The following is a 12,834-nucleotide window of genomic DNA, read 5'->3' as shown; positions in this document are numbered from 1 at the left end:
TTCTATTAATTCCGTATGTTTGGAACATTCGTATCCATTTTAGAATTTGGAGAATCGGCTTATATTTGGAATATTATACATATTCGACCTCGTGAAGTAGTATCAAATGAACGTATTACGAATATTCTAAATTAACGCTTTATCCGGAACGCTTCCATGAATACTTAACGGAAAAGAGCTTTCCGAAATTTCAGAATAAAAAGGTGAATACTCCCTGTGTAGCAGGACCGAACAAAAGCTTAACTCTTCTGTCAAAGTCAAGGTAGGTATAAAGTTCTAAGACAATAAGCCATTTTCTTTTATTTTTGTTTTTGTCAGTTCATTGCGGCTGCTGAGTAGTCGGCTGCTTATTCAAAATCATGCTATCTCAAAATATTTTTCAAAATTTTCCCAATTCAGGATTTGTCACGAAAATTAATTATTAATTATTATTAATTATTTCCCCAAAAACTTTTGGCATTTACAAATTTATTATCACTACTAATATACTACCAAAGATACTTGTCTACTACAATTTCACTGAAGGGGATTGAATTATTCCCCGTTTTCCTTACTTCGTAAAACCAACCCGTCCATATTTTTCAATTTGGGAGTGTCAAAACTCTCTCATAATTGGAGAACAAAAATCTAGTAATTGAATCATGGATAGACGCCATGATGGAATTAATATTCAGGTGTTCTCATCCCGTTGACGTTTTCCGTTATTCTGACAAGTTCTGCATGCATAATTTAGAGGGTTGTCTATCATACAGAACTGCCCATTGTTTACTATATAGTTTGGCAGCTTAAGTAGAGGTTATGTTGCGAATAGAGTGGAAGGCAGTGGACTAGGCAGTCGAATGTCATATAATGAAGGAATAGTGTTCGGAGTTTTTTCAAAGTTGAAAAAAAAAATGATAAAAGCTTTAATATAAATAAAACTATTGTTTTAATAACAACAAAAACGCCATATATATTCCGTATACATAAATTGGCAAGTATTATCTCACTTTAAAATTTGAATTAAATAATCTAAAGTTGTTTTTGAAACTGAGTCGAGAACTGTGCGTAAAATTTACAATGGAACTGCCTTTGATTTCTAATACGATCGCAGTAGTTTTTACCATACGTTTAGAAATATAGCTTTGAATTTTACGTTAGAAAAGGAAATAAATTTCAAATCTCGAACGTGTGTTTATAAAATTTTAAAGTCATTTGTCAATAAAGTTTGAAAAGCTAAATTTAAAGTGTGACAAAAATTTAAAAATCTAGGGGAAAAAAATCAATTAATTATATTAACAAAAAGGACGACAAACAATAAAAGCGAGATTAACGTGCGAATTATTTAGTATATGGAAAGGGATTTCCATTCTGCAAAGCAAAAGCTACCCAAGCAACAGCAACAACAAATAGAGCTAAACTACGCAGGATCTTTAATTAGCTTAGCGAAAGATCATCGTACGCCAAGGAATAGTCAATTACGTTTGATACCATTGACACAACAAATCTTTAAAACAATGATGGATTTTAATGGCTCACACTCGAGCACAAGCCTATCGGAAAAGAACTTCTACAATAATTACTCAATAACAAGTTTGGTGCGCGAAGAAGTTCAAAATATTTTAAAAGAATTACGCGTTACCGATCAATTTATACGCAAAGAAGAGGTCGATGCTTTAATCGAACGTTGCTTAAAAGATAAATCACGTATCGATAATGGTAAGAGCTCAACAACCAGTGCAGAATCCTTGCCGGACGACGACGATAACGACAATCAAGAGATCGAAGTAACTGTGGAAATGTTAAATGAAACAGATAAGAATAAATTAATTGTTGAGAATTTTCAAATATTAGAGCAACGTATCACCAATTTGGAGGAACGTATTTCAACGGTACTACAAACGGTACCAAAATTGCGTCATTTGCAAGCTAAGAAATTTAAAATTAATACAGAAGTGATACGCGAGGAGTTACGTAATGTAGTGCAAAGAATGGTTATAGATGATGCCAATAAAGGTGCAGGTAATGGTGATGGTGGTGAGGTCAAAGTTGTTGGCGATACTTCCAAAACAATGAGCATTGCTGGAACTGATACAGTTATAACAGATAAAAAAGTTAATCCCTATGATGATTTGTTCTACGCACAACGTCAAAATGCTATGAATATTTTGAATTATAAAAAATCGAAAGCTTCAATGGAACTTAATCAACGACCAAAAATTTGTACGCATATTAAGCCGATTGTACGTGAAATTGGTGAGATCAAATTTAAACCCAAACAAAAGGCAACATTCATTCATGAATAATTAACAAATTATACTTAGTTCGTATGCAAATATGTAGGTGCGAGTACATATGAATATGTATGTATGTTTTAATGTAAAACATTGTCATGATTAAACGTTTAAAATAAATATTTAGTTCTTTACTTATTTATTGCCAAAAAATTTTATGTTGAAAAAAAATATAAAGAAAAAATATAAAATCTTCGTTTTGAACGAGGCGAAAAATTTGTCGAATGAACTATTCTTTTGTATTGCCCTTCGTGGTGCAATCCTTTTAAAGACGCGGATAATATCCCGTCAGGATTTCACTCTTCCGATCAATAGGTTCCCTATTTTTTAATTGCAAGTATTCTGTACCGTAGGATATTTTCTGACATACTTTTATTAGTGCTTGAGTCGTTGCCTTAATCTCCTCGGCTGAGATTATTCACCACTTTTCGTGGCATACCGTTTTTGTTTTAGGATGCGTTCTTTTTATAAATCTCCTAACGTAGGATAGGACTCTGAGAGCTCGTGGCAAGTCTGAAAAACGATCGAGTATATCTTCTTGTTCAGCCTGTGTGACGGCATACGACTGTGCTTTCACTTTCTTCTCCTCATATGATGTATGGTAGTCCGTTTCCTGTACTGGCCATTGGATGTTGTCCTCTTGCAACCAAGATGGTCCCTGCCACCACAACGAATTGTTGACTAATTCACCCGCTGGTAGGCCTCTGCTTCCTAAATCCGCCGGATTTGATTCTGAATCCACATGTAGCCAGTCCTTGCTTCCGACCATGTCGATGATCTTCGTGATGCGGTGTGCGACAAAGGTGGACCAGGAACAGGGCGGTTTCCGTAGCCATGCGAGGACAAAGCTGGAATCAGTCCATAGATGAATGGTGATTGGTCCTAATTTGATGCTCCTACAGATTGAGTCAATCATCTCCGCGAGCAATACTGCACCGCAAAGTTCCAGACGTGGGAGGGAGATTGTCTTCACTGGTGCGACTCTGGTTTTTGCCATAAGTAGGTGTGATAAACATAATTCTCTTTTTTGACGCGCATGTACACGGCTGCTGCATATGCTTTCTCCGACGCGTCACAGAAGCCGTAGATTTCAACCTCGTCTTCTGGTGAGAATTGTACCCAACATGGTATTCGAATCATATCTATCTCCGGGTAATCTTGGGTGAAGGTTTTCCTCCGCTCTAATTTCGTTGGTGAGACTGGCTCGTCCCACCCTGTACCTTCTAACCAAATGTTTTGCATAATTATTTTTGCCACTATGACCATTGGGGCAAGCCACCCTAACGGGTCAAAGAGTTTGGCAATAACTGACAGGATCTCTCTTTTTGTTAGCATGTTAGGGTTGTCTATTGATTCCGCTTTGAAATAAAATAAGTCAGCATGTGCGTTCCACCTTATACCTTATGCTTTCACGGTGCTGGTGTCTTCAGAGGCTAAGAAGTCCTCGCTGAGCAGATCCGATTTCGGGATGTCTTTGAAAACCTCCTCCGAGTTTGAGGTCCACTTTCGTAATGGGAACCCTGCCGAATGTAAAACCTGTCGAATTTCGTTTCTTGCCATAATGGTGGAGGTGAGGTTGTGTCCTCTTGCGAGGACGTCATCTACATACACACATTCCCGGAGTATGTTTGATGCAGTGGGATGGGAACTTTGTACGTCGTCAGCCAACTGTAACAGCGTTCTTATAGCAAGGTAAGGGGCACAATTAACTCCGAAAGTTACCGTTTTTAATTCGTAGAGACCTATTGTTTCGTTCATGTCTTTTCGAAAAATAATTCGTTGAAATTTGGTATGATTATCGTTCATCCAAATCCGCCTATACATTTTCTCTATATCACTGTTGAAGACATAGCGATAAAGTCTCCAACGAATGATGAAAGTCGGGAGATCTGCTTGGAGTACCGGGCCTGGGAGCAAAACGTCGTTCAGACTTGTACCATTAGCAGTCGGACTTGAAGCGTTTAAAACGACCCGGACTTTAGTAGTTGTGCTTTCCGCCTTTACCACGGCTTGATGGGGCAGGAAATAATTATCACGGTCATCTGCTGCGACTGTGCCCTTAATTTTGTGCATATGTCCGAGCGTCTGGTATTCTGAAAGTACCCTTATGTATTCATTCCCTAACTCCGGATTTTTCGTTAACCGCGTTTCATTTCGATAGAATTGCGAGCATGCGCGTTTAAGGGACCCTGCTAATTTTCGTTCTTCCGGGTATTCCCTTCTAAATGGGAGTGAAACGACATATCTTCCATCCTCATTTCTCTTTGTGGTTCCTCTATATAATTTTTCACAATATCTGTCATCGTCGCTAGGGCTTTTAATTTTCGGTACATTTTCCAACTCCCAAAAGGCTTTTAGTTGGTTGTCCAACGCGACCTCGTTGTAAAATGATACGATGCTCTTCGTTGGATTCGGTGCTTCAATACGACTGGTTAGTATCCAACCGAACACTGTCTCTTGGGCCAGAAGTGTATTAAGTACCTTCTTTTTTAGACCGCTTAGTATAATTTGGGGATATATATCTCCACCAAGTATGAGGTCTACATCTTCATTGACGTAGAACCTCTTGTCTGCCAAAACTAAGTCTGGGAATGCCTGCATAGTCATTGTTTCGATATGGCAGGATGGCAGATTCCCAGCTAGTTTGGCTAAATTTAGAACAGGAGTAGTCAAGCTGAAGCATGGATCCACTGGTGAACGTAGCTCGATGGTGGATGCCTCTTTAACTTGAGCAGATACTGCATTGGCGATGCCTGAAACATCGGCATGTATTTTCCTTGCCGGCAAATTGATTGTGCGTTTGAGTCTTTCTGTCATGAAGGAACATTCAGACCCTGAATTAATTAATGCCCGCGCTGAGAAGTCGGTACCATTATGGTGGATGTGTACGCGAGAAGTTCCTAATAGCACGCCTGTGCTGGAATGAGCATGACAGGATTTTACATTCTGGTTCGCAGAAGAATTTGGTTGCCCTGATTCCTGTCTTCTTTGTGCTTGTGCTGAAGTTGACGGGATATTATCCGTATCTTTAAAAGGATTGCGCCTCGTAGTTTGCTGAACTGTATCCGCATGCAGGAGCGTGTGGTGACGAGAATGGCATTTGGCACAGTTGTACGAACTGGAGCACCTCGTCACTGTGTGTCCTGGGGATAAGCAGTTCAGGCATCCCTCCGTGGATTTGATGAAGTTGATTCTCTCCACTGGGGTCAGATCACAGAATCGGGGACAATTCCTTAACCTGTGTTCAGCTTTGCACATTTTACAAAAAACCCTTGCTGTCGATTTTGAAGTAGGTTTTGATACCTTCGTTTGGAAGGCACCAAGTCTTTTTATGGGGGTTTCGGTTGTATGCCGAGTATTCGCTGGCTTTTGTCCCTTTTGGGCGTTAGTGCCGGTGAAACCAGACACTGTTTCCAGTGTCTGAAACTTATTTGATAGAAATTTGTCCATATCTTCCCATTTAGATATGTCCATTTTATGGTCTATGCTTTGTTCCCATAGAGCCGGGGTACTTTCCGGTAACTTTGTCGAACACAAATATGTTAGTATTGCATCCCAATTAGATGTGTCGATTTTGTGACACTTGAGGGACGATAGACAATTGTTTATATCGCTATGTAATTTCTTTAACGCGCTCCCACACTCACTCTCTACCTTCTTTAAATTAAAAAGAATTTGCAATTGCGTGTTGACTAATATACGCTTCTTTTCATACCTTTCGCACAGGTTTTTCCAGGCCATATCGAACCTATCATTTGTTAGAGGGCATTTTTTACAATATCTTTGGCCTCGCCCTGTGTCTTGTTGTTCAGATGGAATAGTTTTTCCACCCCCTGTAGGTCGGAATTATTTATGTATATGGCCGTAAACAGGTCACGAAAGGTTGGCCATGATAAATAATCACCTTTGAAAATCTCCGTGTCGCAAGGAGGGAGGCGGATCTTATGCCCGCGAGGTGCGGCTGGGGGTGCTTGCTCAGGGATGGCACTATTTTCTACTTTTTTAAATTTCTCTGCCTCAGCAGATATTGTGGATGAGCATCGCATATATATTGAGTAGGTAGTCATATGATTTTTCCGGATGGCCAACACATCATTTGCGTCGACATCGTCTGATCCCATCAGTGAGTCAAACACAGACTTAACCTGCTTCCATAAGGAGTGCAACTCTTCTTGCTGTATCGCAAGAGTGTGCTTATTATGATGTTCCTTTGGAATAAGGCTGTACTGTTTCTCAAACTCTGTAATTACCTCAGCTGACCGGACATAATTTTCCATTTTTTCAACAAATTATTCCTACCCAACTAAAAAACCAATTTAATTCTTTGAACAAAATGGATCTACTCGTCACCCAGACGTATATATATTTATGTGTCTGTATGATTAATTTGTGTTGAGGACGCGTTTTTTTGTTTGGATCAGACTTGGCCGAATCGTCTGATTTTCCCACGAAAAGAATAAAACACAACAATGTGGCTTACTCGCCACCCGCACGTAAATTTATATGTATGTATGTATGTATCGGTGTGTGTATTAATTTATTTGTAAGGGGTTGTGGCTCAGATAAGGAGCAAAGTGCAGAGTGCGCGATATAATAAACCGTCTCGGACTAGTGAAAATTACCAGTGCCAAAATGTTTGAACTAAATTATTGTGTTCGTGAGTGGATATACGTGCTGAGTCCGTGTAGTTGCTTTCAAGAAAAATATTTGGTGCTTTTAAAAAGTGGGGTTATGGTACTCTTGTGTATCAAATTGCCGTGGTCGTGGGATACTCCGGATCGACACATGCGGTAGGGGGAAAGCACTTTTTAAATTTAAATTAACCTCAAAATTAACCAAAAAAAAAAGTGGCAAGAAATATATTACTTACGTAGCTGCTGCGTGAAGGAGTGTTTGTTGTGTATGTGGATGATGCAAGTTACCACCAGTAATGTATCACCAAGATGATTTTTTGAGATTTGTTGAGTAATGTGCGTATCACCAAGAAACTACAACAATAGCACCAAGAGTGTATCACCACGAAGATTTATATAAAATGCAGTATGTGTCGACGTTGATGTGGATAGATTGATTTTTTGTTCTTTTATATGAAGCACCACGATAATTTTGTTAAAATTTTGCGCAATGTGAACTGTAGATGTATAAAGGTGTTGGTTCCTTTTTACGGGGAGAAAGGACCATGTACAATTATGGTGTGTCGCAAACTCGGCAACGGAGTGGAGGCACCACAATTGCGTTTGGGAAAAATTTTAATGAAAAGAAAAAGAAAGGCGAGAGATATTTCTCGTTATAATAATTTCTTTATTATAGTGAAAGTTAAATTAGAACAATAATTTACCTTTTATAAGAATGTGTGGCCGGCCTCCTCGGACGATGGTAGCTGTGGTTCGCTCAGCGATCGCTGGAAAAGTATACGGTTGCCTTGTCGAGGACAACCGTTGAACCGTGGAAAAAGTCTCCGGTTTTAAGGGGAAGCTTCCCCACACAGTTGTACCGGCATGCATGTATATGTGTGCAGACAAAATAACCCTATACATATACACCTATACATGCATGTGGGCGAACTAGTCGTCGATAATATGGTGCTATTAGGGTGGCGCAAATTAATAAGAATTTAGGCGTCGGGCCTAAACACCTACCATATTAAATAGAAGAAATTGAAAGGTTTTGCAGGGCGAAATCAAAAGCACTTGGAATCTTGGAAGCGTAACTGCTCGTGGTATTACATATATAAATAAATTAGCGGTATCACGCTATCGACACACAGGATGAACAGGCTTTTAGACTTAGCAAGTTTATTTCCTGGTGTTTTTTACGTGTCGATTTGTTCGCGTGACCTAACGTGACTTTTTTGCCGTTGCACGTATTTATATCAACTTGAAAAAAGCGATGGCAAAAAACCCCAGGGTATTAACGATTTATTTTTACAAACATCGATTACAAGTTATCATAGGGATGACATAGTATAAGGTGGTATAACATTTTAAGGCAAATACACAGCATTGATAATGACATTAAACAGCATTTAATCTTCCACACCCCCACCCCGTGGATCGAAGCCGATTCACCACTATCTACATCAAGCTTAGCCAGTTTGGAGGCAGGACGTTGAACTGTTCCTGAAGAAGTTGACACATCAGCTCGTCGGACTTGGCCGTCCTTCCCAGGGTAAACTCTTTCCACACGACCGCGACGCCACTCTTTCCGTGGTGTCTTTACATCGCAGATGAACACGAGATCGCCCTCTCGAAGTGGCTCTGTTGGCGCACACCACTTAACACGCCGAACCAGCGTCGGCAAATATTCTTCCACCCACCTTTTCCAGAACCTATCCCGTAATTGTCTAGTAACTCGCCATTGTTTACGAAGTGAGCAAAGCTTTTGATCTGGTTCGACAGCACTCCGTGTTTGTGCTGTGTTTGCACTCCCCAGTAAAAAATGATTCGGTGTTAAAGGCTCTTCTTGTTCAGGCTCTACTGGCAAATGTGTAAGTGGACGTGAATTTACCACGTTTTCAGCTTCCACCAACAGACTATAGAATGTGTGCTCTTTAGGCTTCACCTCTTTCATTGTGTGTCGTAACACCTTCTTCACGCATTGTACCATGCGTTCCCATACGCCGCCCTCGGAGGGATTCTCCGGGCAATTAAGGACCCACTCAACGCCTTTCGATGTCAACTCACCCTGCAACGCGCAACAGTCAAACACATCTGAGAAACGTTCAACCTCACCAGCAATTCCTACGAAATTTTTGCCATTATCCGATCTTATTCTGCTGGGCACTCCTCTCCGGTTCATAAAATTCCTAATGGCCAATATGCACGCGTCAGTTGAAAGATCATATGCAATTTCCAGATGGATAGCACGTACAGTCAAGCATGTAAATAAAGCTACCCATCGCTTCTCTGTTCTTCGACCGACCGTCACACTCACCGGCCCAAAATAATTTAATCCCGTGTAAGTGAACGGGTGCACGTATGGCGTCACTCGATCCTCCGGCAGCAAGCCCATTATTGGCACAATTGGTTTGGCCCTTTTCAATTTAAAAACGTTACGAAACTTGTGCCACATGGCACCTACGTCCCCAGGTATGGCTTCATCCCAGCCTAAATTCCGCTTCCAGAGTTCGCGCATCAGCATCTTGGCTGTGATGATGAGGTGCACAAGAACCCCAAAGGATCGAAGATGGACATGACGATACTTAGCAGCATTCTCTTTGTAGGCACCACTGTTCCATTCATGACTGATTGATCGACTCCATGGAATTCCAGACGATACGTAAAGTGGTCACTGGATGGCTGCCATAGCATTCCTAACACCTTTCCCGACTCCATAGCTTCCTTTGAGGTAATAGGCAACGCTGAACTTCCACCACCTAATGCCGTTGCAACTTCTAAAAAGTTCGATCTAAACTTTAGCAACCGAAAACCCGCATCTGAATGAATGTCGCAGACCTGCTTGGAAATCTCTATGGCTCTCGACGCGGTGGAGAAACTATCGACGTAGTCATCCACATAGTGGTAGTCCGTTATGGCTCGGACGGCTCGTGGGTCATGGCTGGTATGGTCTTTTGCGTTCATCACCTTGACGTAATGGGCCGAGCAAGGCGAGCAGGCTGCACCAAATGTCATTGCTGTCATCTCAAACACGTCTGGCGGCTGCTGGTCGCACCTTCTCTAAAATGAAATAAAACGGAGACTAGTGGTCGATACTCTTGGGGCCCTTTCATCAATTTTGAATTTAACGATACTCCATGAGAAGTAGCTGCTGCGTCGAATACAAATCTAAGTTTGCCCGGCTTATGAGGATTTACCACGGCGAAATGTGGAAGATACCATGTCCTTGGGCTGCTTTCGACTAGCTCGCAGGGTTGCAGTTTGCGCGCATACCCCTTTTTCACATAATTGGAAATGATTTCGTTATATGCCTTCCCGAACTCTCCATCACGCGCGATCTTCCTCTCGATGCCCACCAAGCGCCTGAACGCCATGGAGTAGCTCTCCGGTAGCTCCACGTTGTCGTTCATCCAGAGCAATCCGGTTTGGAAACGCCCATTGACTTTGATCGTAGTTGATCGGAGAAGGTCTTTGGCTCGTATGTCGGCAGCACTTACGATTGAGGGCGCGGCCTTCACCCCAAATGATTCCATATTGAAATATTCTTCTATCATTGCGTTCATCTGACGATCCGAAGTATTTATATGTAGGCAAGATGGCTTTATTTGTGGAACGTTCCTCGATGGTCCGAAAATGCAGACACCTAGTTCCGTCATGGTCGCGAAAGGCCCATTGCGACCCTCCCTCCTATCAATTATTACAGGTTTGGTAGGTAGACCCAAGTGGCAGTGGTCTAACCCTATTAAAACTCTGGGGGTTACATTTTCGTATGGCTGGACTGGCATCTTTCCCTGATATCTGGCGGCATCGCAGATGTCCCTCTGACTGAGGGTTTGCATTGGTAGACTCAAATTGTCGATACCATGGACATTCCTAAGAGTGTGACGCTTTCTCATTCCTAATCCGCTAATAGAAACGTTTGTGACAGCCACTTCCTCATTTGCTGCTCTACCTCCGAACCATGTAATGTCCACTTGACGCTTCTGACATTTAAGTCCAAGTTCTTGCACTAGTGACGAGTCCATCATTGTAATTGACGATCCTTCATCCAGGAGTGCGTAAACATTCACGCTCTTATTTTGTCCATACAGGGTGACGGGCACTACTCGAAACAACAAATTACTTGAAGCATGCGCAGAGCAACTAAGGACAGCGTTATTGGTGCTTGACGGCTTGGAAGAGTCAATGGTGTCCACCTGGCGACTTGTAGCACCATCATGTAACATTATATTATGATATTTTTGGCATTCACCAGTGGTGCATATTTTACGACGGCGGCATGCACCAGTGCGGTGCCCTGGTGATAGGCAACTAAAACATAAACGTAGACGTTTGACTGTCTTCCACCTTTCCAACACTTCGGCATCCAGGAAGCGACGACACTCGACATGACGGTGTTGACCCTGACATATTAAACATTTAAATGACACCTGATCTTTAGTTGCATGCAAAACCGGACGACGTTTCGGTTCACGACTATCATGGTCCTGGATCATTTGGACAAACTTTGCGATTTCAGAAAGCCATTCGCTGAAATTAACGATTGTAGGATATGGTTGAATCACCGCTGAATACCTAGCCCATTCTAAACGTTTGCTAAGGGGCAATTTATTAGTCAATTCTTCTAGTAATGTCGGATTTGCTAAATGTTTTTCTTCACCGATTGATTGTAAAAACACGGTAAGATTCCTAGTGGCTGTTGCAAAGGGTATTAACTTGTGGATGACAGTCTCAGAAATGCTTGGCATGTCACGCACTTCTTTGATTTGGCTACGTACTAACTGTTCCGGACGGCCGTATCTGAACCGTAGTTGTTCGATTACCGCGCCTACATTACTAGGGTGAATTAACAAAGATTTAACCGTGTCTTTCGCCTCACCTTTCAAGCATTTATTTAATCTTTGATTATTTTCAAAGTTAGTATAATTGTATACAGAAGTAGACTCGACATAAGATGCGTAGAATACAGGCCAGTCTTCTGGCAGCCCCGAGAATTGTGGTAGGTCAAGCAAGTTCCTAGGTAGAACTGCACCGTTCGTAGGGGAAGGGTTAATTCCCGACGTCGCTGTTGATGTATGCGTCGATGCGCCGTGTTGTGGCATAGTAAATAAGTTACTTTCGAAATTAGTTTGGGGAATCAACTGAATATTGGTTGTAGGGGCATTATAACTGTGCGGCACGTAGGCTGCGGCCTGCACGTTACGATGGCTGGCAGAAGTATTTACGTATGGTTGTCTATCAATGGTTGCAGCCTGACTACTATGTGGCATACCTAAGGCTGAATATTCATTGACTGAGCAGACAAAATTATTTACACAGGCGCGTTCGGTATCGCCGACTGCGTTAACTTGAAGCTGCGGTACGGCTGGCTTGATACCATTTGCATGGGAATAAATATACGTGGGTAGGGTGATCGATGATAATGGCGGCCTTGACGGTGTCGTTACCAATGCAAAACGTTGGCGTTCATTTTCGTATATTCTGGTATGTGCACTTTGCAGTTGCATCTCCAGTTTGCTTATTTGTTGTTGCATTTGGTGAAGTACGTTCAACTGTGACGAAACTGAATAGTTGGTTGAAGTTGTGGCTGTAGCATTGGAACTGCCATGTTCTAAGCTGGCGAGGTCGACGTTAGCAGAGGTAAGCCCGACTGAGGCGGCGCTGCTAGAAATTAAATTGGCATGTAAAGGGTTTGATATAAACTTGCTTACCTGGTGGGTTCGGTTGTATGTATTCACTTGTAGGTTAGTGGCTGGTGGAACATTCATTGGCATGGTTGTGTACTGCTGAACGTTGGCTGATGTAGTATTCAATGGTAAAGCATATGATGATGGCGTACTGTGCAGTAGGTCACCAAACGGCGGAGCGCTAGACGATGAGGATTATGTCGTTCCAATGGCGAGTGGCATGATGACAGATGGCGGAGCGCTAGAAGATGCGGCACT

General features: G+C 41.9%; 1 protein-coding gene across 1 annotated transcript; it reads left to right on the top strand.

Annotated features, from left to right (window-relative positions):
- The first annotated feature begins 1,331 nt into the window (after positions 1-1,331).
- Positions 1,332-2,285, top strand: LOC137235787 (uncharacterized). Its single transcript, XM_067758625.1, has one exon. The coding sequence runs from the start codon at positions 1,332-1,334 to the stop codon at positions 2,283-2,285; it is 954 nt and encodes a 317-aa protein (XP_067614726.1).
- Positions 2,286-12,834: the final 10,549 nt, after the last annotated feature.

This window comes from Eurosta solidaginis, unplaced genomic scaffold (genome assembly GCF_040869045.1).
Source record: "Eurosta solidaginis isolate ZX-2024a unplaced genomic scaffold, ASM4086904v1 ctg00001068.1, whole genome shotgun sequence".
Lineage (NCBI taxonomy): Eukaryota > Metazoa > Arthropoda > Insecta > Diptera > Tephritidae > Eurosta > Eurosta solidaginis.
Note: the sequence above shows the minus strand (reverse complement) of the source record. Positions and strands in the feature narration are given on the sequence as shown.

What these genes read in the sequence shown, in the direction of transcription:
- LOC137235787 (XM_067758625.1), top strand. Translation starts at nt 1,332, where the DNA reads ATGGAAAGGGATTTCCATTCTGCAAAGCAAAAGCTACCCAAGCAACAG.